The 25,434-nt window shown below is 39.8% G+C and overlaps 1 protein-coding gene across 1 annotated transcript; it reads right to left on the minus strand.

Annotated features, from left to right (window-relative positions):
* Positions 1-294: 294 nt before the first annotated feature.
* Positions 295-24,349, minus strand: hgfa (hepatocyte growth factor a). The gene is made up of 18 exons (XM_028570685.1): positions 24,099-24,349; positions 19,633-19,795; positions 19,382-19,494; positions 18,630-18,744; positions 15,119-15,261; positions 14,791-14,911; positions 14,482-14,600; positions 11,232-11,403; positions 10,882-11,015; positions 9,698-9,791; positions 7,490-7,629; positions 5,468-5,500; positions 5,113-5,221; positions 4,949-5,023; positions 4,119-4,256; positions 3,789-3,895; positions 3,550-3,683; positions 295-3,162 (listed from the first exon to the last, which is right to left on the minus strand). Exons 1-18 carry the CDS (start codon positions 24,160-24,162, stop codon positions 2,986-2,988), a joined length of 2,151 nt encoding a protein of 716 aa, XP_028426486.1. The 5' UTR covers positions 24,163-24,349; the 3' UTR covers positions 295-2,985.
* Between the last annotated feature and the right edge of the window lie 1,085 nt (positions 24,350-25,434).

Consider the following 25,434-nt stretch of genomic DNA (forward strand, 5'->3'; position numbering starts at 1 on the left):
CAAATGTTTCTCAAGACATGTTATTATTCATCTCCTTTAGTGGCTGAATTAATGACCCATGTTGCTTTTCAGCCACTTAATAATATTTATCATGCACTAGAATTTGCTGCACTGAGTGACATAAAGAGTAAACTGCCAAAAACAGAATTAACAGATAAGTGTGTGCTGCTGGCATATTGCTTTAAACATACTACACAAGGGAAAACGAGAAGAGAAAGAAACAGGAGTGCAGAATATAGCTAAATGCAATGTCAAGTTGTTTATTAAAATAAGAATAATACAAAGGCTAGAAAATTCAGAAAAGGCCATAGCTATAAAAACAATTCACTAACACAAAATAGCAGCTGTTATATTTAAAGTTTATAGTGTACAAACATATTAACAGAATGATCATGTAGTAAAAATACTTAAGTATAATATTTACAAAAATTACAAAGTGTAATGTACAGAATGCACCGGGCTATTTACATTAAGGTAAATTAAATAACAGTTATAACGCCATGAGAGCACAGCCGACAATTTACGACACAATTATTTGATCCTCCACATTAACCAAGAATATGTGATATTTGATTTCACTTATCTTATATGTCAGTTGCCTTTTATGACGCTTTCTTAGTTTAAATTGCTACTTCATAGACTTTCACCTTGGTTTTAACCTGTGCAAGGATAATAAGAGGATTGAATTTGTCCTCAAGGCCACAGTTATAATTTAAATGTATACAGTCATGGTCTTTGAAACCAACCGCAACGGCAATTATTCAACGGCTGATGGGAAAGCCCCTAATATTAATGTTTGTTCATTTGTTGCTATGTACCGTTTTCCATGTGATATTCAGAACGGTCATCTCAGAGCTGAGAATAGAATACATTGTTAAACTTTTCCATAGGAGCCACACAAATATGAGTAAAATACACTTTGTTTAATGCTTCATGATTGGTGAATCATAGGGCCATTTGGGCATCATTGAGGGCATTTAGGGCTACAGTCATCATCTGGCTATTTGCAAACTTTAGCTAATTCAGAAATGGTCGCAGACAGAAACATTTGTAAGAAAAACTACCTTTTCTTGTCCAACTGATTGAGTAAATACCCTCATCAGCACAAGTTGATCTGACTTCTAACAAACATCACACAAATAAAATCATAAGCAAGTGGTCATTTGGGTAGCCATGTAGCCAGTGATAATGTACTCCCTTCCTATCTCCTGTATTGATTCACTTATTTGGCTTCATCTTAAATGCAAGAAACTTGGTGTAAGATGTTTCCATTTTTTGTTTTATTTTTGTAAATAAAATGTTCTTGTATTTTAATCTAATGCCACTATTTGTTTCATGCCTTTAATGTGGAAGTACATCATAATGTAAAAGTATCGCACAAGTTTTTGTGTTTGTGCATGTGTTTGTGTATATGCAGTATGTGCATGTTAAAGTCTGGGCAGAACAATACTTATTTAGCCTTCAACAAGCACTCCTAAATTTGAAGGTTAAATCAAATGAGGCATACTGTAACCTAGCATATTATTTCATGTTTGTGTGGTTACTACCTGTGAGTCAAACATACATGCATGCGGTCTTCTTGTTATTTCTAATTACTCTCAGAATAGAAACACATATTCTAAATATCACACCAAAATCTGGACTCTTTTCAAACCATGTCTTCTGCTAATTTAAAAAAATAAATATACCTAACTACTACTTACAAGCTACCAGTCTCATTAAATATCGAACATAATCAGAGGCACGAAGAAGCCATTACATTACATTATTACTCAGTGAACCAAAAATATTCCAGATCTATAAGACCTATAATATCTTACAGCACAGCAGAACCATACTCAATAAATCTGCACTTATGTACATAAGGAGTCTATTTCCATGAAACAAAAAAGTATAAAATATCCTACTGACCACACACAGCCCACCAGGGGCCAAAGTTCCCTCCAAACTGGAGACCAAATAGCCATGTTATATTTGGCATGACTCTTCTCTCTCTCATGCTACAAATATAAGCATAAGATTTTGGAGCAGTTTGCTCAGTCCTACTTAGACCCTCTCACGGGGACTTTAACAGTTACAGCTAACTGGGGAAAAGGTAGTCTAGCTACTGCACACAATTAGCACTGCATGGTTTGCCAAGGCTGCTGCAGTTCGCTTTTCAAGCAGCGATAGTGTATTTTATATACTTAACTACTGGTATATCTGAAGCCAAATATTGACCTTTGCACGATTAGAGGCTTGACTTGATCACAATTTTTCATTGGAACATTAAGTGTCTATACTACCTAATAGATACCTTTTCATGCTTATATTTTCCTCCCTTTTTGGTATCACCATAGTTCTTTGTTGGATTATATCAGAAGGTGAATTAATACTTATCATTTTCGCTGTGATATTTGTAAGGTATCCTTAAATGTATGATCAGATTAGTATATTTGTTGACATTAACGAACAACACAATTATCCATCTGCATCAAATGTGTTGGAAGTAATAAGATATGTTTTGCAGTCCTGCTCAACACATTAAAAAAGTCCCAGTCACAGCAGGGTACCTCATGTGGTAACCTCCAGATAACTGGGTTTTGTCCATATTCAAGTATATTCCAGGAGATAATACTGAGTCTTTCTCATTGTCTTTGTTTGCATGGCTTCAGAAATTCTGAACATGTCAAAATACAATTAGTATGCTGTCAATGTGCCAGAGACTTTGGTTGTAAAAAATTATTTTAAGGCAAAAAACCGGGATGTCTTCATTTGCAAAGTGGAAGAACGGATGAGATTCCAATCGGTTTATCCAGTCTTCAATTACTAATCTGTCATCTCCATAAAATGACAAATTCAGCCACAAAATCCCTTTCCGTTAGGTGATTTTCTTAATGTATCCCCTGTGGTCCATGCTGGAGCGGTCTTGGAATTTGTTGGCCCAAAGCCGCCGCCCTCCTCTTGCAGGCTGTCATGCATGGGGTTGATTTTCACACCACACGATCAGTTTCTCTCCAAACTAGGGTAAAGTTTGAACACTTTGTATATCCACTCAGAGTAGAAAGCAACGTTAACAAAAAGCGCAGGCTGCGATGAGGCGCATTTTGTCCTTTGGATGCTCACGCCAATGATGACTTTGCGCTCATGTTCCTGGCAAACCAATGGGCCGCCATTGTCTTTCTGCAAGAAAGGGTAGAGGACGACACATCAGAGACATTACACTGTATTGTTGTCAAACTAAACCAAACCGTATAAAATGCTGATACAATGCTTAAAAGGTCAGTTTACACAAAGAATAAAAAAGACTTTTAAAAAAGAGAATATTTGTTTGCCATTTAACATCACTCACTGCTTTCTGATCGATTCATTTACATTTGACACTTTTGATATATGTCGATATATGTTTGTTATATGTTTGATGCCAACCATTTTCATTGGCACTAGTTCTTCAGATAAATAGGTAGTTCCCGTGATAACTATCTATCCAGATGTTGCCATGTTATTTGAGTGAAATGACCTTTTAAGTCATGTACATTAATGTTGCATTCAGGTCCTTTCTGTTCTTACATCACATACGCCTTCTCCTCTCTTGCCACCGGCACATATTCTACTTTCCCCAGCATCCCCTTTAATTTGTGAGCACATGTCATTGTTGACCATGGGCATGGTCAAAGCGTTCAGTGCATCATCGTATCCTGCGTCTGAACAGAGAAGGATATGCAGTGTAAATGTTACAGACATTCTTTTTGTATGAATAGTGGTTGAAATGCAAAGTGACATGGCATATGGGTGAAAGAAGACAGTACTTTTAGTTTCCCCCCATCCATACATGGTGCAGTTGGTGCCTTCGGTGATGTGACACTCTTTTACTGGAAGATGAATAGTGGAGGCACCTTCAGACACAGGGGCTGGACTAAAACAAACATAATAATAGTCATAATTAAGTAATTTTATAAAATAAAACATACTGTATGCGCACAAAAGAGGCATGTAATGTATTTTTTTTTTAGCTCAATAAAAATTGATGTGTTGAAATTGGTACAATACAAAAGAGGAAATAGTTTTCCATATCACTAGTTATGCTCTAACATTAGGACATAAATTAGTGGAAACCTAGTAAGTAGTTGAGAACTTACTCTTCTAGTTTCAGCATAACCAAATTGGATCCTTCTGGGCCACATATCAGGCGAGAGATGCGTAGTCTCGGGTGGCTTGAGGATTCATTGAGGTGGCGCAGGCCAACCTGCACACTGTAATCCTTGAGATCTGGTACACTGATGATGACAAGGACCAAGATGTAAGTTGTAAACCTACCTGTAACGTTACAGGTAGAGCGGGCAACCGGCTATCAGATTGCATTGAGGGAAAAGTATGATCCAGTATTATTGGAGATTGGCCCATACTAGAGTCAGGATATCTTGGACTCTGCTGCTTCGATCTTTTTTAGTGAGTCCCCCAACTTTATGGAAAGTGCAACACTAAAATTGCTGGAGTACGTACTGCTTTAAGGTACTGTACAGCCTTTATTAGACCTACAGTGGTCTCACCTTTGACAGACAAATTTGAGCAAGACAAAAAGCAAAGTCTTAAAGCAAACCATGTTTTTCCGCGACAGACATCAGGCCTAAAAATATGAGCTAAAAGCCATTGATGTACACCATATGCAATACCTAGAGAACTGTACATAACTACAGAGATAGGGGCATTTTCTTTAAAGACACTACTTCAGATGTGGAGATATTATATGTATATGACTGGCTCTGACACAGAAAACTAAAGAAGTTAAACAGATCTTCAGGGCAAACCATTCTGTTCCATATCTCAGGTCAGGCCTGTTTGGGAGTGAGTAACCTTCCGTAAACAGGATACACCCCACATCTTTACATTAAACAGTATTAAAAAGAGGGCAGCAACCCAAAAAGAAAAAGTTTGAGAGATAAATGGAAAAGGTCAACAAGAGTATTACCAGGAGGTGAAGCACTGTTGGTCTGTCAAAACCCAATCTTCTCTGATTAATGAGCCCCCGCACAAATGAACCTTCCTAGGAAAAAAACATTACAGTAGGTATAAAAGCCTAAAAACTGATACATTTAAAACATTTTGGAAAAACACAGATGTGAAATGACTTACTCTCTTTGGATGCTCACAACCCAGCTGCCATCTGTACCTTGCACTTGGTGTCCTCCAACAATTCTTGTGCTTATATGCACAAAGCATGATATTGTGGGCCCAGTTAAAGCTAAACGAGAAGACATTTTTATGCTGCATTTTTAGATGGATGAGTTATTTACATGTTAATGTGGGGGGGGGGAATGTGTATTAAAACTGCAAAAGGCAACCATAAAATATGATTTGTTTAGTCAGGTACATGACAGCAGATGGATTTGATATAAAGAGTAAAAAGAAAAAGGGACAAGATTATAGATAAGAGGACGAGGAAGAGGACTAGACTGGTAAAAGCCAGATAAGCCAAAGAAATACTCACTGATCGGTTGAGGAGCCACTGCAGCTGATTCACCTGATAGAAGTAAAGAGAAGCACAACAGTAAGAAGAGACCCCACAGCAGCAGCAGCAGCAGGAAATAATTTAGACCACTGACCATACATTGACACGCAAAGCATGAAACCTCATTGAAAAAGGCACCCTTCTTTACTTTATAAAGACTTATCTCTAAATCATTGTTGGAGGCTATAACACTCAGCAACCACAGCAAATAAATTTGCTCAAGACTTCAAAACCTTCATAGAAGATATGTTTTACATTATGGAAATTATTGTACAGCCATTTAAAAGAGGCTCTTAAATGCGGCCTTATTGAAACCAGCCAAAGAAAATGGTGGGTCCGGCTGCTTGAATGTGTTTTCTCCAATAAAAGGATGGCAGCAGAGACCTGCATCTGTTTGATGTTTGAGCATCATGTATTCTCTGCCAATTGGACAAGACCGCAGCTAACAGATTACATAAGCCACTAGACAAGCTGAATGACAACAACGTTATGACATTTTAGTTGAAGTCAACAAAGTCTGCAAAGCTAGTGTACAGCTAGTAAACACTGTCTTCTTCTTTATACTGAATGGCAATTAATAATGCTCTTTCAGAATCAGTTGGGATCTAAATGTGGCACTGTTCACATACATGTATTTTGTGTTTACCTGAAAGATTAAATGGGTCAGGGGCGCTGATCAGGACCATATTGTCCCTGGCTGACACTGAAATATCTAACCATGGTGACATTTTATGAGTAGAAGCATTAGCCTCCGCAACTTACTGCCAACTGTTGTTGTTGTTGTTGTTTGCTAAGAGTATGCTGCTGATCTTACTACACATCCTAATATACTTTTCACACTTTTTTGGGCTTCATGGCATGTTGCACACGAGTAGTGTTAATTTCTGCGGACACACACAAGATACACTCCAACACATGTTGTATCTGTACATATTTAAAAGCAAGTATATCACAGGCAAAGTGATGAAAATATGCTTTCAAATGAATGGACAGTGTCAGTTCTGGGAATTCCCTGAAACCAACAGTCCACACCTGCTTTCTGCAGCAATTAGCCAGGTGCCCACAAGTGTGAAAATATGCTGACCTCCAAACAGTCTGCTAATTCTTTTCTCAACATTCCGCACATTCCTACTTTTAACTACAACATTTATATATACACACATACTTACATCAATTGCATCTGTATTGGCAACAATCACTGTGCTGTGCTTTCAGAAATGCAATCAACGGAATCATGGAATCAAAGTTCTAAACATTTCTAAACGTTCATGGAAAGACCCATACTTTGTTATTTGAATTAAACTCTCACCACTGGAAATAAACACTCTGCCTGTTAATTTTTCACTTTAACAGATACATACTTCCACTTTATCATTAACTTCCCCTCCTCACTTTTTTTATTATTATTTTTTTGGGCTTTTCCGCCTTTAATTGACAGGACAGCTAGGTGAGAAAGGGGGGAGAAAGAGAGAGAGAGAGAGAGAGAGAGAGAGGAAGACATGCAGGAAATCATCACAGGTCGTATTCGAACCCTGGACCTCTGCGTCGAAGCATAAACTTCTAAATATATGTGCGCCTGCTCTACCCACTGAGACAACCCGGCCACAACTTCCCCTCTTCACTTTGACAGTGAGATTTTAGCTCTAACTTTAAAGGAAGCCATTTTTTGCACAAATGAACAATGCTTCGGGGCTTGTTCTTAAAAACCTTCAAACTTAAAACATTTTGGGAAATACACGTATTTGCTTTCTTGCCAAGAGTTAGATGAGAAGACTGATACCACTCTTGTGTCTGTAGGATAAATTTGAAGCTACAACCAGCAGTCGGTTAGCTTAGCTTAGCACAAAGACTGGAAACAGGGGGGAACAGCTAGCCTGGCTCTGTTCAAAGCAAATAATAAATATCTAACAAACAAATAACAACTAAACTACTCCATTTAGGATCTGACGCAACACAGATGTATCTACTGTTACAGAGACAGAGGTTATTTAAGCCACTCACAGTGCCGCAGTTTGCAGTAGTCCCAGGCCAAACGGTTATTTGGATTGGTGTAACACCAGGGGCCATGTTTGTCCCGGTCTGGGTTCCGGCAGTAGTTCTTCTCCAGCCCTACATGGGATTCTGTAGAGTGAGAATCCCCACTGTAAAACACACAAATACAGATTCTCATATTCCATTTGTTATTTTGCACACAGAACTAACACTGGGCCATGTCTAATGAAGATTCATACACACACTCTAAGAACACACAAGCATGTGCATACATGGGGTCACATACACACCATCACTCCCACACTGTACATGCACACTGTAAGTAACCATGGTATGCCTGGAAAGTCTGACTCTGGCTTTCCTATAGTGCAATGAATCCACTGCATTCGCTGCACAGAGCCCGTAGAAGGAAACACAGAATTTTGTGAAGAGTACTCATGGGAGTATGAAAGTATGCACTCTAAGCATTCAGCAGGGCTGAGACCAGCAAGAGCCACATCCTCTATAGAACGATTTAGTTGTGCTCCCCATTTGTAGGAATTCACATTTAATTGTGTGTCCTTTTGCAATGTTCCACTTGGCTCTATGAGAATTAAATGTAATCTTCTCAGATATCCAGAATATTACTCAACAGTAATTACTCGGTGGGAGTTTGGACACACACGCACAAAAATAATGCTAAGCAATGGTCGACAATTTGTCAGGAGGTGAAGATAATTCCACATCCCAGGAGAATGTTAAACAAGCTGTAGCTCTCAGCAGTTTTTCCTGGGATGACCCTTGACCTTGTGCAGGGTAGCCAGCATGTCTGGCTGCAGTCTATGTGAGGGAGCTGATTGGCTTTGATCTACTTTCCTCAGAAAGCACTTCCTGGGGTCAGGGGTCGGCTCTGGAACATGTCCATCTGTCTGTGCCATTTTGGCTTTTAAAATTCCTGTAAATTAAGTAATTCCAACAGCCTGACTTAAGCATGAAGCAACAACCCTGGAGTGGGCAACATTTCTGTCAGGATGGGTCACTTGGAAAGCACAACAGGGTTTCCTCTCGTCAGATAGATGAATAATAATTGGGCTTGGTATTGACCCCTGAGGAACCCCCTGATTTCCTCTTGCTGTTTGTTTTCACTGCTTAGCTTCATTCATATGAAGGAGATTTTCACAAGGCAATGGGAGCTAAGTCATCAACAAACACTCATCAACTGAGCTAAAAAGAATGTGAGCCTCTCAACATCTCCAGGGTTTCTCATATTTACTGTAATAAATCCAAAAATGACCCCAATTCGTCATCAGATATTAAGGAAACATGCTAAGTTGAAAAAACATCTATTCTGACAACAATGCCAGTATTTTCCGTTCTGTGACAGAATTTCTGTTTGTGTTTTGGCCTGTGTGTTGCCCAGTTTGACAGCCAGGCCGGGTTGCCAGATATACCTGTAAAAACGTAAACCCAGCGTGCTACAGCTATAACATTAGTACAGCCACGAAAGCAGCAAACAAACGAACAGGATCCACAGAGACAGATTCTACCCGACCTAAAAAAAACACGGCATGTTTCTAACAGTTGCGTGACCAGAGACGTAACAAACCCCGGGTAAATATTGGAAATGTATTTGAAAGATGGAGACAATTTAGAGCCCAAAAGGACGCAGAGTTGGCTATTTTCCTCCTTTACAGGTAAGCATTAGCTTCAGTCAAATTTATCAGGGCTACAAGGGAAGGGCATTTTATGTCATTACAACATTTGTGTACTCACATTGAATTATATAGCTACCCGAGTTGGTTACTCGCAAAAGCAATTGAGACAGCAAGATTGTTGTGTTTGTAGCGGTTCCTACTGTAATTCAAAGCCAAAAAAGTGTGTCTGTCAGTTGGGTACAGAGCTCTGCTTGAGCACAGGCTTTTATGACTGTCAATATAGCCAGCATCTAACGTTAGCTACTCCGCTGTGCTATGAAGTAATGTCTGGCTATGGGAGACAAGCGTCTAGCAACATTGTTGTGGAAGCTGCGGTCTCAGCCTTGCAACCTCAAGGAGCTTTGAGTCTAGGAAGAAAGGAAGGAGCAAGGAGACGACTCTCTCCAGTATTTTGAATTTGTACTGCAGTAAATATTTGAAACACTAGCTGTCAGTATTACATATTGCACCTTTAAGCTTGACTAGGAGTAACTAGTAAGAGCAAAACAAAACAGTTATTATGCAGAATAAACAACTGTGTTACCTGTTTATGTGATGCGACCAGTCTGCACAGGGAATCCCCGATCGAGTTATGGATAAAGTGCCCCTGTACGTCTCTCCGTTGTCTTCATAACATTCTAAGGAAGAAAAGGGATATTATTATTTCAGACCATCTTGTTAAATATTCCCAGGATAGCATAAAATTACTCAGCCCAGCAGTTTCTCAAACACTTAAATGCAATCAGTGAGTGAGCAGTACCCAAAGAACTACATACATGATTTGGGTGGTGGCTTACTCATTGATGCAAACATAACATAATTAAGTTCAGATTTTTGGCTTCTTTTTGTGGTTTGGATGACTTGAATGTCAAGGGCCTACTACTTCTAAACCTTACAAGGTCTGTTCTTAAACAGAATCAGAAGAGGGGCTGTAGTAAGTTACGAACAGACTGGCTGCAGTTTAACATGTGTGGTAATCTTACTGTAAATGTAAAGCAGAGAAACATGGGAAATGACAGCAAGCAGTAATGCCAAAGTCTGGTGTTGTTGTTCTTCCATGAAACGGAATTCATTGGGCAGCACGCTGCCAAGTGGCCCAGTCCTACAGGAACTATATAAAAAGTGTCTGTGTAACTTTACTTTGCAAAAACATGCACATGGCTTTCGACAGCAGTTTTAGTTCTGTATTCCAATCACATTATTCAAGAAACAACATTGAGATTTGAAATTCTTTTGTAGTGTATTGCTTAGAAAACACCAGTATTCTTAAATTAATAGTTTGACATTTTGGGAAATACAGAAAGTTAAATGGGAAAATTGTTACCACTCATATCTGTGAGGTAAATATGTAGCTAGAGTCACCAGCTAGCTTAGCTTAACATAAAGACCAGGAACAAAGGTAAACAGTTCGCCTGGCTCTGCCCAAAGGAAACAAAATCAGCTTACCAGCACCTCTAAACATCACTGATTAAGTTTACATTTCTATTGCTGTGCAGATTTAACAAACAAGAAATAAGGCATTAATTAGTAAGCTTTAGGTGCTGGTGGATTTTATTACCTGTGGACAGAGCCAGGCTAGGCTAAGCTATTTAGCAGCTGGCTCTAGCTACATATTTACAGTGAAAGTGGTATCAATTTTCTTGTCTAACCTTCAGAAAGAAAATAAATAAGCCTATTTCCCCAAATGTTGAACTTTTCCTTAAATATTTAAGTTGTACAGTAATTTACCTATTTTTTGTGTGGCCTCAGCATCACACCTGGGGATGTTGGTGCAGTTGGCTATCCTCTGATTAGGGTCTGTAGTGAAGCACCATGGGTAATCTGCACCATCAGGGTTACGGCAGTAGTTCTCGCTGAGATCTCTAAAACACATACACAAACTACAATTTAAATGATGGTGCTGATGTTTGTTTGTTTTTTTACAGCAAAGCTGTTATTTTTTATGTTTCATGCTCATCATTTTTTTTTTTTTTGGCATTTCAACAGACAAATGCTCAAAATTAACAAATCACATCCTTGACACAGCAGGCAGAAATGAATCCAAGCTGTCAAGGGGCCAAGATACAAACATTACTCACTTGCATTTGAAGTTCTGAGGAAGAAACGAGTGGTTATGGGGCAACTGTGAGTCCCAGCGCTGACATGTCACACCCTCCGGAGTGACATTCATTGTGCCTCGGTAATCTGTGCCTTTTCCCTGGACACAGGATGTTGTTACATTGACATCTGTGTCCTCACTCGAGTCAGAATCTAGCAAAAAAGTAAAAGACATAAATTGTTATTGTGAGTGTAAGCATGAGAAAGAAGGGTTGCTAAAGACAGTGATATGTAAAAACCGAAGGCGGAGGGAGGAAGGGGCGAGAAGAAAGGAGATATTAATCCCCAGAAGAATGTGTCATGTTTAACATAGAGACAGATGATCAAAAACAGTTGTACTCCCCGACTTTATTCCCCCCATACATTTGTAGAGAGTCAGCAGCTTCGGGTTCCTCTGGGTTCACATCAGCGAGGATCTGACCTGGACTCACCCCACTGACACCATCACTAAGACTGCTAGACAACGGCTAGAACTTCTACAGATGCACTAAGAGTATCCTGACTGACTGCATCACCACTTGGTATGGCAGTTACTCCGCCCTTGGTGGTGAAAACTGCTCAGTACTTGACCGGGACAGAGTCGTCATCCATGGGGGACCTCTACAGCCAGCGAGGCAGGAAGAAGGCCAACAGGATAATCAGAGACCCAAATCACCCAGGCCACAAACTGTTCTGCCTGCTGCTGTCCACCAGACAATACTGCAGCATCCCTCACCACCAGGCTCAGGGACAGCTTCATCCCACAGGCCATAAGAATTTTGAACTTCTGAGCTCTGGACTAATTGACTCATGCATGTTATTTTACCCTAAAACCATCACTTTATCTTTATATACTTGTATGTACTGTGTTACAACTTTTTTGATCTTGTGTGTGTGTGTATATATATATATATATATATATATATATATATATATATATATATATATATATATATATATATATATATATATTCTTCTCATGTAAATGCATACATTTACTACATTCATGTTTACATTCAGCTTACTCTTTGGAAATTACTGTCTTCCAGGAATGTATTTTACCTCATTTAACATTTCATAAAGTACATATTTATCCCTATATTTTAACGTACACTATTTTTTGTCTGGTACCTTAGATTCTCATTTAGTTGTTCTTGTGATTTTCTGTTTCATACTAATTTCATTAGCATTGTTAAAGGGAGAGCCTGAGACCCAAGATTTTCAGTGACAACTGCTTCTGTAATTGTTGTGCATCTGACAATAAATAACTTGATTCCTAACTTAAAACCTTGTCTCAGCTGTGATAGGGAACTTTCTGTGTATTCATAACATTGGTGCCCCACATTATTGCACCTACAGTAGGCCTCCACAACAATATGCATTTAAATTGCTGACGGCACACAATGTCACATATTGTTGTAAGAAAAACCTGGAGCCTGATTATACTTATGAATACATCTTTGCCTCAACGTTAAACACTACATTTCTGTTTCTGGTGAATTTGTTTATTCCAACCCAACCAAAGATATCACATCCAACCCGGTCTGGCTGGGGCAACTTTATCCACTGGAAAACTATTCCAAACATCTTTAGATGGAATTCTGCAAGAATAGCAGTACATGGGGAGCGACTTCTCCCCTCTGGATTTCTGTCTCTGTTTCTTTAGCCTTTGACAAATGAGATGGGAGAAGATGGAGGAGGAAAGGGAATGTTTTGAGGCAGAAATGAGAAGGTGGATGGAAAAGAGGGATTCTTTGGCTTGATGTAATGCATGCCAGTGTCTGTGTGCACTGCGTGGTACAGGTCATTGGTTTTTATCTTTCTGAGGGCAGGCATTGAGGGATGCACACATCTGGACAAATGCAGATCCTCGCTGTAAATCACAACACGTACTGTAAACTACATGTGTGTATATGTCTGACAGAGACAAAGAGAGATGCTACGTGTGTTTGTGAGTGTGTATGTGGGAATATTTCATTGGGCTTTCAAAGAAAAAAAACAATAAATTCTCCAATGGTGTCTCCTCTTTTTTTCTTCTTCTTCTTCTTTGTCTTTTGTAGTACATATGAAGGCAAATGTTATGTAAACTACAACTCTGTCAGACTCTGATAAATGTGATATGACTGCATTTATATTGTTTATCCCCACAACATATATGTCTAAAGACACAAATACAATAGGGCTGCAATTAGTGATTATTTTAATCATTATTTAATCTGTAGATACTTTTTTTTACAATTAACTAAGTATTTAGTTAATACTCTTTATTCTAAAAAACAGTGATAGTGAGTCTTCACATAGCTTGTTTTTCTTTAGTCCAAGATCCAAAGATATTCAATTTACAGTGATATAAAATAGAGAAGAGAGGCTGGAACTGGAGACAATTTGGTATTTCCTCTTAATGAATAACTTCAGGTTGCTTGTGTAACCCCGGTTCTCTGAGTAGCACAAGTGAGATGTCTCAACAGTGTTTTGATTATGGTGGTAGATAGGGCTGTCAAACATGGCAATCCAAAATATCCCATAGGTTTTCAACTGGATTGAGATCTGGCTATTGCATATGATTCACATCATTTTCATACTAAGCAAACTATTCAGTGATCCTTGTGTGTCTTGTATGGCAACATCTGCATTCATTATGTTCCTTTAATTTGTCACTCGTTTGTATACTGTACATCATGATTTTCATACCACTAAAACAACTATTAAGCCTTCTGATGGCCATGTGAGGCATCTCTGTATAATAGCCTCTATTGTACAACACCATTTTACAGCCACTTGTCATCTGTGAGTGGTCTCAGAAAAACACTTCTTGCTCACTGAAGTCAGACCCTCCCCGTTTACAAACAACCTATTTACTCTTCCTTGTTGAGGTAGAAGCAGTTGAAGTCAAGCACCATATGAAACACCCAGCCGGAGAAACAAAAGCCTTATGAGACTCTGGGAGGGGATAAAAAGAGCTTTCTTACTCCAATCACCACAACCACCGAAGTCCTGAATGCAACAAACCCGCTGGCGCCCTCAAACCATTAGCTAGTAGCACCCAACCACAGAATGTCCAAAAACCAAGCAAGGGATCCTGAATGACATGTCCACTTTTGGATCTTATAATGGATTTCTAACTTTGTGATACATACTGTTATAAGAATCATAAATCAGTTAAAGGTCTTTAGTTGATTTGTTAAAGACTTAGTCCACAAAAACCCAGGCCCCAGACTTAGAGTACTGTAAATACAGTACATAGGCTCTTACCACACACAGTAATGTTGCAGTACTCCCACAGAGTTTTGGGATCCATGGTGTAGCACCAGGGGCGAAGACGATTATCTGGGTTACGACAGTAATTGTCCTTTAAATCTTTTTGCCGATACCTGAGAGAGGAGACAGAGAGGATACCGAGGAGGAAAGAAAGAATTCGGAGGGAGAAAAGTGAGTCATAACAACTGGTGAGTTCTACCTCTCCTGAGTATTAGCGTCAGTTATTTAAGCATCTGTCATGGGTGTGTGCAGCATTGTCCGTGAGAAAGGTTAGTATATATGATTATCAGCTTTGCAGCTTACTTTTTGGGCTGGAAGTGGTGTTTGTGAGGCCTTGCTGAGTCCCATCTCTGGCACTCCTTGCCCCTCTCCGTATGGTCCATTTTGCCCTGGTAATCTTCCCCATTACATGTCATACAGACTTCTGTCAACAAAGGAAACAACATTTATCAAAACTTGCTTCCCTCTAGTAATGAATGCAAACACAACATATGACTCCAAGATGGAAATAAACTACAGACATATTAATTAAATGTTCAAACACCTCTTGAAAAGATACATAACAGCAAATTTCTAACATTAATCTAAATTATTTTGACCAAATCTTATTGGGCGATTTGGTTTGTCTTACCCTCTGAACACTGTGGTATGCCACACTCCTCGACTCGTACGTTGGGGTCTGTGGTGTAGCACCACGGACCACCAGGATCGTTGTTGGGATTCCGACAGAAGTTTTCCCTCAGGTCTTGTGTTGGGTACCTATCAGGATAAAACCTACAGGGGAGTAGACAGACATGGTTGAAAGTGTAAACTGATACTGTAAGCTGTACAAATACATTTTAGGGAGTACTTGCACACTTGGCTGCTCCAGTGGTGTATACAGCACCGTACCTGTCTGCTAGTGCTCTCAGTAACAAACCAAATAAATTCAAAAGGCACTTACATTAAGATTTAAGCTTCGTTCTGAGAAATGCTAGTGCCTATATAATGTGACCAGGTTACATTTCAAATCCAACAGTCACATAAATCGTATGCAAAGTAAGTCATCAATACGGTTCTTCTCTTCAGTTTTGCACCTTTTGCATGATAGCCTTACCGATTCCTACCATATCCCAGCTGCCTCATGTGTGAAGCAGGCAGACTCTGTCACAGCACAGTAACCACCAACAGCACAGAACAATGCTACGAACCACTTGGAGCAGACCAAGCAGGTCTTTTGCTGGCAGCCTTTGAACACGTTTAAACCTAATCCCTCTCTGTCATCTGCTACCTCACGTCAGTGTGAACAAGCGACTGTAAGACTGTAAGAAAAAGATCCTGGCTAGTCCAAACATATGGGATGTAACGATGAGTAGCAGCATGGGACCCCCATACTAAATAAGCGGTGTGTGAAATGTGTCTTCTGTCAGGGCAGGATGATGAAAAGCTGGCATGTCAGCACCCCCTGATCCATGCCGACCACATTCCCCCCTCCCACCAAGGGATACAGCGAGGGAAGACAGGAGACAAACTTGTAGTCATAGAAGAAGGGTGAAAAGAAACAAGTGAAGTGACTGACTTAAGTGCTTAAAAAAGAAAAAGTGAGCAAAATGGAGTGAGCACAAAGGCGAGAGCTCTGTGTTTAATTGATGGTTTAAAAAGAAACAACATGTGCAGGAGAAAAGAAAAGAAAAAAGAAAAGAACCAGTCCACCCTCCCTTCAGCAGCTTGTCTGAACACACTACCCCAGACAATGACTCTTTTCTTGGGGGAGTCTGCTCTGCTCTCCCCTCTGTGCCCTGGGGCTTACGCAAGGCTTCTACACTAATGCATAACATCATTCAACCCAGAACTGGAAGAAGTCTCAGGCACTGAACTTAGCGAAAAAGAGAGAAAAAGGGCAAGGTCCCGAGCTACAGACCATAGTCCCAACTACAGAAAAATATAACAGGGTTAAATCTAACAGCAACATTTCACTCATGCATGCAACTGCAACAAAACACTTGTTCCCCTCATTGCAGCACTCTGCAAAGTGCCAAAACTCACATCTGTTGTGTGTAACTCACAAGCTGTATACATTGCTATCGTAATACAGTATCCTAATTTATAAATGGAATTACAAGGTCCCTCACTTTACAAAAAAGGTTGCATCTGGTGAGAGTCTGTAAAAGGCCGCTGCATGGGAGCAAGTTAGCCATAATGATGTTGCACTAACAGATGTTGGCCAGTTATTCATCTCTTTGCCAAAGTGTGTTCCCATCGGAGCGCAGACACACATGCTTTGCTCTCTGGGCCGGCTAAACATGTTGGCTAGATCTTGTATAACACTAAAGATGAAATGTAGAACTGAAGTAACTGCTGCAAAAATGTCTTGCAGCATGCAACAAAAAGATAGCTATGCTTCAGTGGTGTAGCAGTATTCAGGGATTAAAGCAATGAGAGCAGTGACTTTATGGATCTTAAGACATAAATAATGATTTTTGGAAGAATCAGCTGACATTTTTAAACTTCTCAAGTAAAAGGAGTAGTGTAATTTTGGAAAATGCACTAATTCACTTTTGTGCTGAGAGTTGGAGAAGTTCAATACCATATTTTGTCTGTTAAATATGAAGCTAGAGCCAGGAGGCGGTTAGCTTACCTTAGCTTAGGTCAGCGTAAAGACTGGAAACAGCTAGCTGTTTCCACCTGTCTCCAGAATTTGTGATAAGCTAAGCTAACTGGCTGTTGGTGCTATTACTTCATATTTACCATGCAGACATGAGAGTGGTATCAAACTTCTCATCCAACTCTCTGCAAGCAGCTGTGTGTTTCTGTAGCTGAGCAAGCTCACTGACCGCCCAGTGGAAATGTGTAGAAAAATAAAAGAATGTCCCTGTGGGAATTAATAAATGATTGCAATGTTATCTATTATTATTAATTTGAACAAACATTTTCCATTCTCCATGCTTGGCTGGGCATCAATACAGACTTCTTTCAGAGCCTTGGTTCAAAAACTAAATATAGTCAACAGGTGGAAGTCCCATTCCTGGAAGGGAACCTCCTGAGAAATCACCCCTGGCCCACGCTGATCGGTGAAGCATGAAAATAATAGTTACCTGAAGCTCAAATGGTGCGTGGTTCATTATGGTGGTAATTCTCAAACAGCGGGACAGTCCCATGTTAGGTAACCCCACAGTGGCACTAAATCTCCCTTAAGTAAAGCTTCCTTTGACCCTTTGAAAGTTAAAATTTGCTTACAAGCCGGGGCGATGTTACATTTGCCATCTGGGACGAGGACTGGAACCATGTGCCAAATAAACAATGACAAAGGATTCCTAATGTAAAGAGCTGCTTCTGGAAAAGGAAGGGAGGAAGAGAGGAGAGGATGGGGATCAACACTGTAATGTGTCTTAATTGTGGGGGATCACTGAACTTGTATTTTCTCTCCGTATGTCTGTTGCTTTGTGAGCTCAGCTGGACAACAGAGAACACATGACTTCAGTCTATAAATGTCTGCGCTTTCTTTCTTTCATTCTACCTCCCTTCTTTCTATTTTTCACTCTGCACTTCTTCAAACTCTTATTACTCTGTCTCTCAAACCCCCTCCCTGTCGCAGTTAAAATATCTTGTAACTAATGAGCACCACTAATGAGATGCTGGCACAGAACCATCGTCACAAATTCACTGATCTGTAGCCGAGGGAAAACATCTTTGGGATACACCTGATGAGTGCAGCAGGAAAACAGCCTCGATGGAGAGGACATCCCTGCATGTGTTGAAAGAAATCGGACTTGTTTCTGGCTAAACGTTCAGCCGTCTCTGAGCCTCCACCTTCCCTTAACCCCTGAGGTGCAAGGGGATGAGCTGAGCATCTATAAATCAGCTGCTGAGGCCTGTTCAATATCAGACACAGAGAAATATAGAAAAGGAGCATCCAGGAAGGAGGCGGCAGTTTAAAGATTAGAGGAGCAGACTTTGAAGGCTGGTGGTTCAAATCGACAGAAATCTGGCAGGGGGAAGTGAATTATTCACACCTTCTTCTCCTTAAAAGTGTCATCAAGCAAGGCACTGCACCCTCAAAGTAACATGCATGTTTATAACCATTCCTCCTCTCATGAACAGTACTTATTCCCAACAAAAGTGTACTTTTCGTACTCTTTCTTGGTTAAAAAGAGAGGACTTACGTGTGTTCATTGATGTTATTATCTGACCAAGCTTGGCAAGTGATGTTTGACTTTGTCCAAGACCTCCTCCCTCTGTAGTTGTCCTTGGTGCCGATGATACACTCCCTTATATAATCTAAGTAAGAGCAGAGGGCATAAAAAGCATTTCAAAACATCCATTCATGTTCTCACTTCTAAAAACTGTTTCTGTGTACTCTTTATGTGTCGATTTATACACTGTTTAGTCAATCAAAAGTTGATTTGCGTTGGCTGCCTTGACCACCTTGAGTATAATTTCCCATGTATGGTCAATAAGACATTTTTAGAGGGAGCGCTTTAGTATTTTCCAGCTTGTGTGTTATTCCCAATAGACAACTCCCAGAAGTTCATTAAATGTCACCGGTGGGAGTTTCCGTAAATTTTGCAGTAAATTCTAAAGTGCTAGATTCCACAGCCTGCACCGGAAAAAGCCTTTGCGTTCCAACTGTAAACAATGAATTTTTTTGTTTACACAACACTTAAATCTGCTACATGTTTATGCGTGCGACTCTCCCCACTGGAGTGATTAAACAGCAGGCGGTGGGGGGGTGTTGGCTCCTGTTATTGTGTCAACAGAAAAACCAAAGCCGACGCAAGTAGCACAACCTGCAATCACCAACAAACAATTTGCACTGTGTAAATCTGTCTGCACGTGAATGTTCACATGAGAAAAAACCCCAGAGGGCATAAACTCAACTTTGAGAGGCTTTGCCTCTAAATATGACAACATTTACCTTTTTTTTCATACAAAGTAAAGTTGACATTGGCCTGCTTCTGCACACCATGGGTGAAGCGGTCAAAAGGAAGCAAGTGGCATTTCCTGTTGTGCCGCTGAAAGTTGAAAGCCCTGTAGAAACACACGGGAAGTAGTTGAGAGATGAACAAATGATAACACAACAAAAATGTAAATGCTGGGTTTAACACAGGAGGAGAGCAGGAGAGAGGGGAACGTGTCAGGGAAACATAGAAAGAAACTGGAAATCACCTGCAGTTGAAGTTTTTCTTGACCTTCTTGCATTTGCGTGCGCAGTGTTCCTGCGATCGGCTGTTCCGTACCAAAGGGGGCTGAGGGCAGTCTGTACAAACCAGCAGGTGATTCTCAGTCTTCTCATACTTCTGTAATGACTGATGAGTCCTCCTACAAAAACCTGCAAGGATGCGAAGACACAACATGTTATCTGAATGTTTTGGTACAGCCATTTAGATGCGCTGTTTGGTTGGAAGAAGATGGGACCTGCTAATGCCAGGTTCATCTCATAGTGTAGATACCGTCTGTTTCCGATATGGAAATACCGTTCACATTAACATACAAGTTGTACACATGACTTGAAAACTCAGAATATGGAATTGGCAAATATAGAATATGGATGATCACATCAGGCAAAGTCTGTAATTAAACCCACATTTTCTGGATATATTGTTATATTGTCAATGCACAGTATTTTTAACCATTTACATGAAAAACCTTTCAATCATAGAACTGTCTTAAGTTGTCCACTGACATGAATTCTTGCAAGTCTTAAACATTAGTTTCCACTACAAGGACCGATTTAGCCAGGGGCCAGCTCTGTGTGGACTGCTAAGGTGGCATTGCTCTCTAAAGCCACCAGCATTAATCTATTATGGATCATATTTGATATTTCTTTTCCCAAACAGATATCACTTTCCTCTGCAGGGTTATTTAATGGCATGTGATTCGGAATAACAGAAAAAAAAACCTCTTTCAAAGGGCATCCTGGCTTGCATGTTGTGCCCCCCTGTCTCTGTTCCTTCGTTTTCTGACTGTATCTACACTTCAGCTATCAATTAAAGACTGGGAGACATGGCCAAACATGTCACTACTGTTGTCAAGGTGCTGGGGATGAAGAGGAATCTGTCCACTCGATGAGACTATTTCCTAGAGTTGGACTATTAGAACAGCGGGAGCCATGAACACTGGCTTCAGAGTTTTGGCATGGAGGAAGTGTAGCAAATATGAAAATGATTTCACTGTCATACATAAACTGGGTGGCCAGCAGGCTCGGTGGTGTTTTAAGCCCCCATTGTCTCCTTCTAGGCAGTGCTGCGACCGTTGACTTCAAGGCACCTAACCTTAACCTTAACCATTGCCTAATCCTAGTGGCTTCCAGGCAGCGCTGCCTGGAAGGAGACATTGGGGGCTTAAAACACCGATAAACGGCCAGCTGTCCACGAAAGCATCCTTTGACTACAGTTTGCTTACAGCCCCATGCTTGTTGGCATGTTAGCAAGCGCACTGCTGAATCCTACTGAAACATCATTGTGCAAATCCCGAATCCCTGAAAACTGTACTGTTTTGCATCTCTTGAGAAAACCTTATTTCAGATCATGCTTTAACTATGCTGGCCAAACCGTGGTAGCGGACTAGTTTATGTGTCCGAAAATTAAGCATGAAGTGTGTCCGGGATCAAAACCCAGCTCAAAATTCTTCCCAGCACTCCCTCTTCAAACCAAGGAAGCTGCCTGAGAAATGGGTGCTGAACTGAAGACAGCCAAGAGAACAGAGTGATGTCCATCCAACAGGCTGATGCACTCCAGTGCCTCAGTTGGAGATTTGATGCTCATGAAAACACATCTCGTATTTTACTGCTTTTAGAATGATCCACAAATCCACTTTTTTCCCAACACTTTTTACTACTTCACGGTATTTGTAATGCTACAGTTTTATGTTATTGTAAATGCATTTTGATGGATATCTGTGATTCCTACATAATTCATACGGTTACTTGCATGCATGACTCCTTAGTAATCATGAAATTCTCCTTTTGTTTAACTACAGTGACATTTTTTTTATTCCTTATTTTGAGCAACAAAAGTGGCATTTATCTTTTAATAATAATAATAATAATAATAATAATAATAATACATTTTATTTATATAGCCCTTTTCATGGTACTCAAAGACACTTTACAGTAAAAACCAGCACATATACCACATTAAAACAGATAAGCAATAAAATCAACACATAAAACAAGCATATTAGAACCAATTAAAAACAAACAAACTTAGTTTGTTTAAGTGAACAAAGCAAGATGCAGTTGGAATTCCCTTTTCACAGGCAAGCTTTGATGCAACTCATCATTTCTATTAACTAATAACGTTTTATGCATACATTTTAGGTATAGTCTCTCAGCTATTGGCATAGAAAACATACAGTATGTAGAAAAATGGAAAACTGCCAAAGTTGGATGAAGGACACGCAATTAATTATTTTTCATTTTAGTAATAGGCCTTTGTTGAGAGCCATTTCTTTGGAAGAAGTACATCGAAAGAGAATATCATTGCAGAGACACTGGCATGTATATAAGATCCAAGTGGGTTCAAAAGCAGGACAAACCCATATTTTAAGTTCATATCCTCTGTGATACAAATCATTAATTTCTACCTACTAGAAAAAGTAAAGAGCCCATCCTTCAGCAGAATGGAGTTCTACTGCAAATGCTTGTTTCGGAGGACTATAGCAACATCTTTAAAGTTCAATGTAAAGTTACAATAGTTTTCAGTTTATAATTAGGGGCAAGTGCGATATAAATCACACAGGAAAATCTCATGCTACCGAGTTACAGCTGCATGCTCCTGTGCCAAGATCCGACACAAGAAGTTGTGTGTGTACTTAGGATATTGTAAACTGTGGAGCGTTTAGAGGCTCCTCATGGTTGAAAATGATTTTTGGTGAGGACTTGTTATTAATGTTTTGGCTCCACTGGACCACATCTGGCACTCATCACAGTGTTGTTCCAGCCCTGATGTCTGGCCAGGCTGCTCAATTAGATTTCACTTAGTCTCTTCCTCTCCTTGCAGTCGGACTCCTGCTATCTCCAAATCCCAAACATTTGCTGGAGTTGGAGATTATAATAAAACTTGCTTTATGAGCGAATGTGAGAGAGGTGAGATTTAATGAGAAGAGGCAGCCATAGCTTACATGGGTCCTGCTTTCAGCCTGGAAAATGTAGATAGGAAAGGTGAATGACTGACACTCTGACCTTCCTCAGGAACTTTCAATTAGGTGCCCTTGAGCAAAGAACTTAAGTGTCAGCTGGATAAGTATTTTAATGAAGCTTTTCTAGAAAATAAGCTGCAAAGAATCAACTATTGATACAGTAATCACAAAATGTATACATTTTAAGGCAGTGTTGAGGAAAAAAAACCGGTATGATATGAACAACAGGAAAGTAGCAGGTTAAAGGTGTGCCTCTGTCTGGGAGTTAAGCAGACATTACATCTGCTTCAGAGAGCGCAAAATGTGGAACTGGGCACAGCAGCCAGATGTTACTACCCCCCCCTCTCTCTCTCTCTCACACACACACACACACACACACACACACACACACACACCTCTTTTCTATCTCTCTACCGGGACAAACGCACGAATACCAGAGCCCGGGGCGCGCATTTTACTTTCCCCAACTCCAGGGCAGTCAGAGGTCAGGGTCGGCACCCTTGGAGGTGGTAACTATGGATTCAGTGCTTTACTCAGTGACATGTCAGCGGTGGCGGATGTAAGCCGGGACACTAGTGTCTGTAACTATGCGATAATCTGCGCTTTTTAAAGGAGCGGCACGGAGTTCGTTTGGATGAGTTTAAATGACGGTTGGTCGTGTGCGACCCAGGCTGTGCTGCGACATTAAAGGAAGACATGTAACGCATCCTCTTGGTCAGTCCAAGTGATGCAGGAGTGTCTATTACCTAAAATGACCGGGACCAATATCAAAAGTTTAATTACAAGCAGAGACGTCAGCAGATGCACTTCAAATAAAGCGATTTGGCACACGGGTTTTTTGATTACCAAATAATATTGCACAATACAATTTAAATGCATTAATTATACTGACCTTTAGATCTATTTGCTAATTTGCGATTAGAAATTTAAATTAAATGGCAATAATTAAAAACATAAATAAGCTAATGGGAACCCCAGGGAATCAATGGATTTCTAAAATGAGGAGCAATTTGATGATCAATTATTTAATTAAAAGTTTTGTTGTAGTCTACCACACAGTTATTGAATGTTTGGAATTGTACTCTCCCTTAAAAAAGCATCATCAGCATCATTAAATTGTCAGTCACAGTAATTAATCAAAGAGAGCGAGCAGAATCAACAAGACAGGCAACATGCAAGACAGGGCATGTTCATGCCATTCATGTTTATAATGAATGAATGAAACCGATTAAGAACGGCATGCAAATTTTGAAAAGTGGGCTGCTCCTGATTGACAATATTTAAATTAAAAATATGAGAAAAAGTAGAGTAATTCTTTTTTTGGCACAATTTTCTAAGTTTCTTTTTCATTTCTTTTTTTTTATTTAACTTTCTATTATGTAGCCTATATTTCTCACAAAGAAGAAATCCGATTAGATTTAGATATGAGGCTAAAATGACATGTCATGTAGATATTCAACATATCCTAGAAAGCATAGCTCTTCATGTCTTACCTGTGCCCAATACAGTGACCACAACACACACCACAGCTTGGTAAATCCATACGTTTGTCCTCATGGTTAGGAACTTGAAAGCAGGTTTTTAGAATCCAGATTAATTGAGCGACAGACTCAGTGGTTGTATAAAGTCCAGAGTGGCTGATGACCAGCTAAAGACTTGCCTTCCTCACACAGATGCCACTTTTCCAAGAAACCACACGTCCTCGGTTCAACCCCCTTTTACTTTTAGTTTGTGCTCCTCTCTATCAGCGTCTCTCCTCACCAGTGTCAAGTCCAGTGGATTAAATAGTGCAACCTCCGGGTGTTATTTTCAAAATAAATCGGATGTGACTCACGGTTCTGCACGTCAAAGTCTGGTGACATTTCACATTTAATTTGTTTTATATTGTCAACAGATTCCAAAGAAGAAAAGCAACAATTAATTGATCCTACCAGCAAATATAGTCTGTGTAGCCAAAATCTGATATAGTTTAATAGACATGGTCATCCAAAAACTATTAAAACACATTTTTAAATTTTTCATTACAATGAACATGGGCACCTCATTCTGAATCCATCACATTTACCCCGTTCTGTTGCCTTAGATACCTACAAGGCACTAAGGGTGTATTAATCCACATCTGAAAAAAAGTGCCCAACTAATTTTTACATCTTATTAGGCATGCCAGCTTTATTTTGTAAGGGCACTGAGAGGTAATCTGTAGTTAACAAAAACACAAATTGGTTTTACCTCCAATTCTCACAGTTATCAAAAGCATTTTTAGGATATTTCTATAAGCATGCAGGATTAAGCATTATTTTCTTAATCAAACAACTCAGCCAGAATAAGCCAACAGTGATAGATTAATTTTTTGGTTGTTCTGTACACCCCTCCAACAAAGAAATGTTAGTGATTTGCTTTTATTTTGAAAGTAACATTTCTCATTTGCTATTCATGCTGTATTTTGGCTAAGGGGACTGGTTTGTGGAGAGCTTTATCATTGTGTATCCTTAATATGTCAGGCATTTTAACATCACCATGGTGTATTGACACCTATGATTGACACACATATGGCAACACTTTCTAAGGCAGTGCTTCCCAAAATGAGGTCCGGAGACCCCCACGGGTCCTTGACAGGGTTCCAGGGGGTCCCCAGCAAAAAGGTGATTCATTTATTTTCACTATCATTCCAATTCATAAGTAACACACTGACAGAATGTATGACTATTTTAGTTATGGGTTTCATGCACATTCTGTAATAAAACATCTAAAATCAAAAGTCCTATACCCTTGCACAAATTGTCAAATGGGGATCTGTGGTCTAATTGTTGTCAGTTTAGGAGTCCTTGA

Source organism: Perca flavescens, chromosome 23 (genome assembly GCF_004354835.1).
Source record: "Perca flavescens isolate YP-PL-M2 chromosome 23, PFLA_1.0, whole genome shotgun sequence".
NCBI lineage: Eukaryota > Metazoa > Chordata > Actinopteri > Perciformes > Percidae > Perca > Perca flavescens.

Bases quoted from the DNA above. Each gene is read 5' to 3' on its own strand.
- hgfa (XM_028570685.1), bottom strand. From the start codon at position 24,162: ATGAGGACAAACGTATGGATTTACCAAGCTGTGGTGTGTGTTGTGGTC. The intron at 15,262-18,629 runs GTAAGTCCTCTC...ACTCCCCTGTAG, and splicing joins AATAACATCAATGAACACAC to GTTTTATCCTGATAGGTACC. The intron at 3,684-3,788 runs GTACTGTCTTCT...TTCTCTGTTCAG, and splicing joins TGGATGGGGGGAAACTAAAA to ACGCAGGATACGATGATGCA.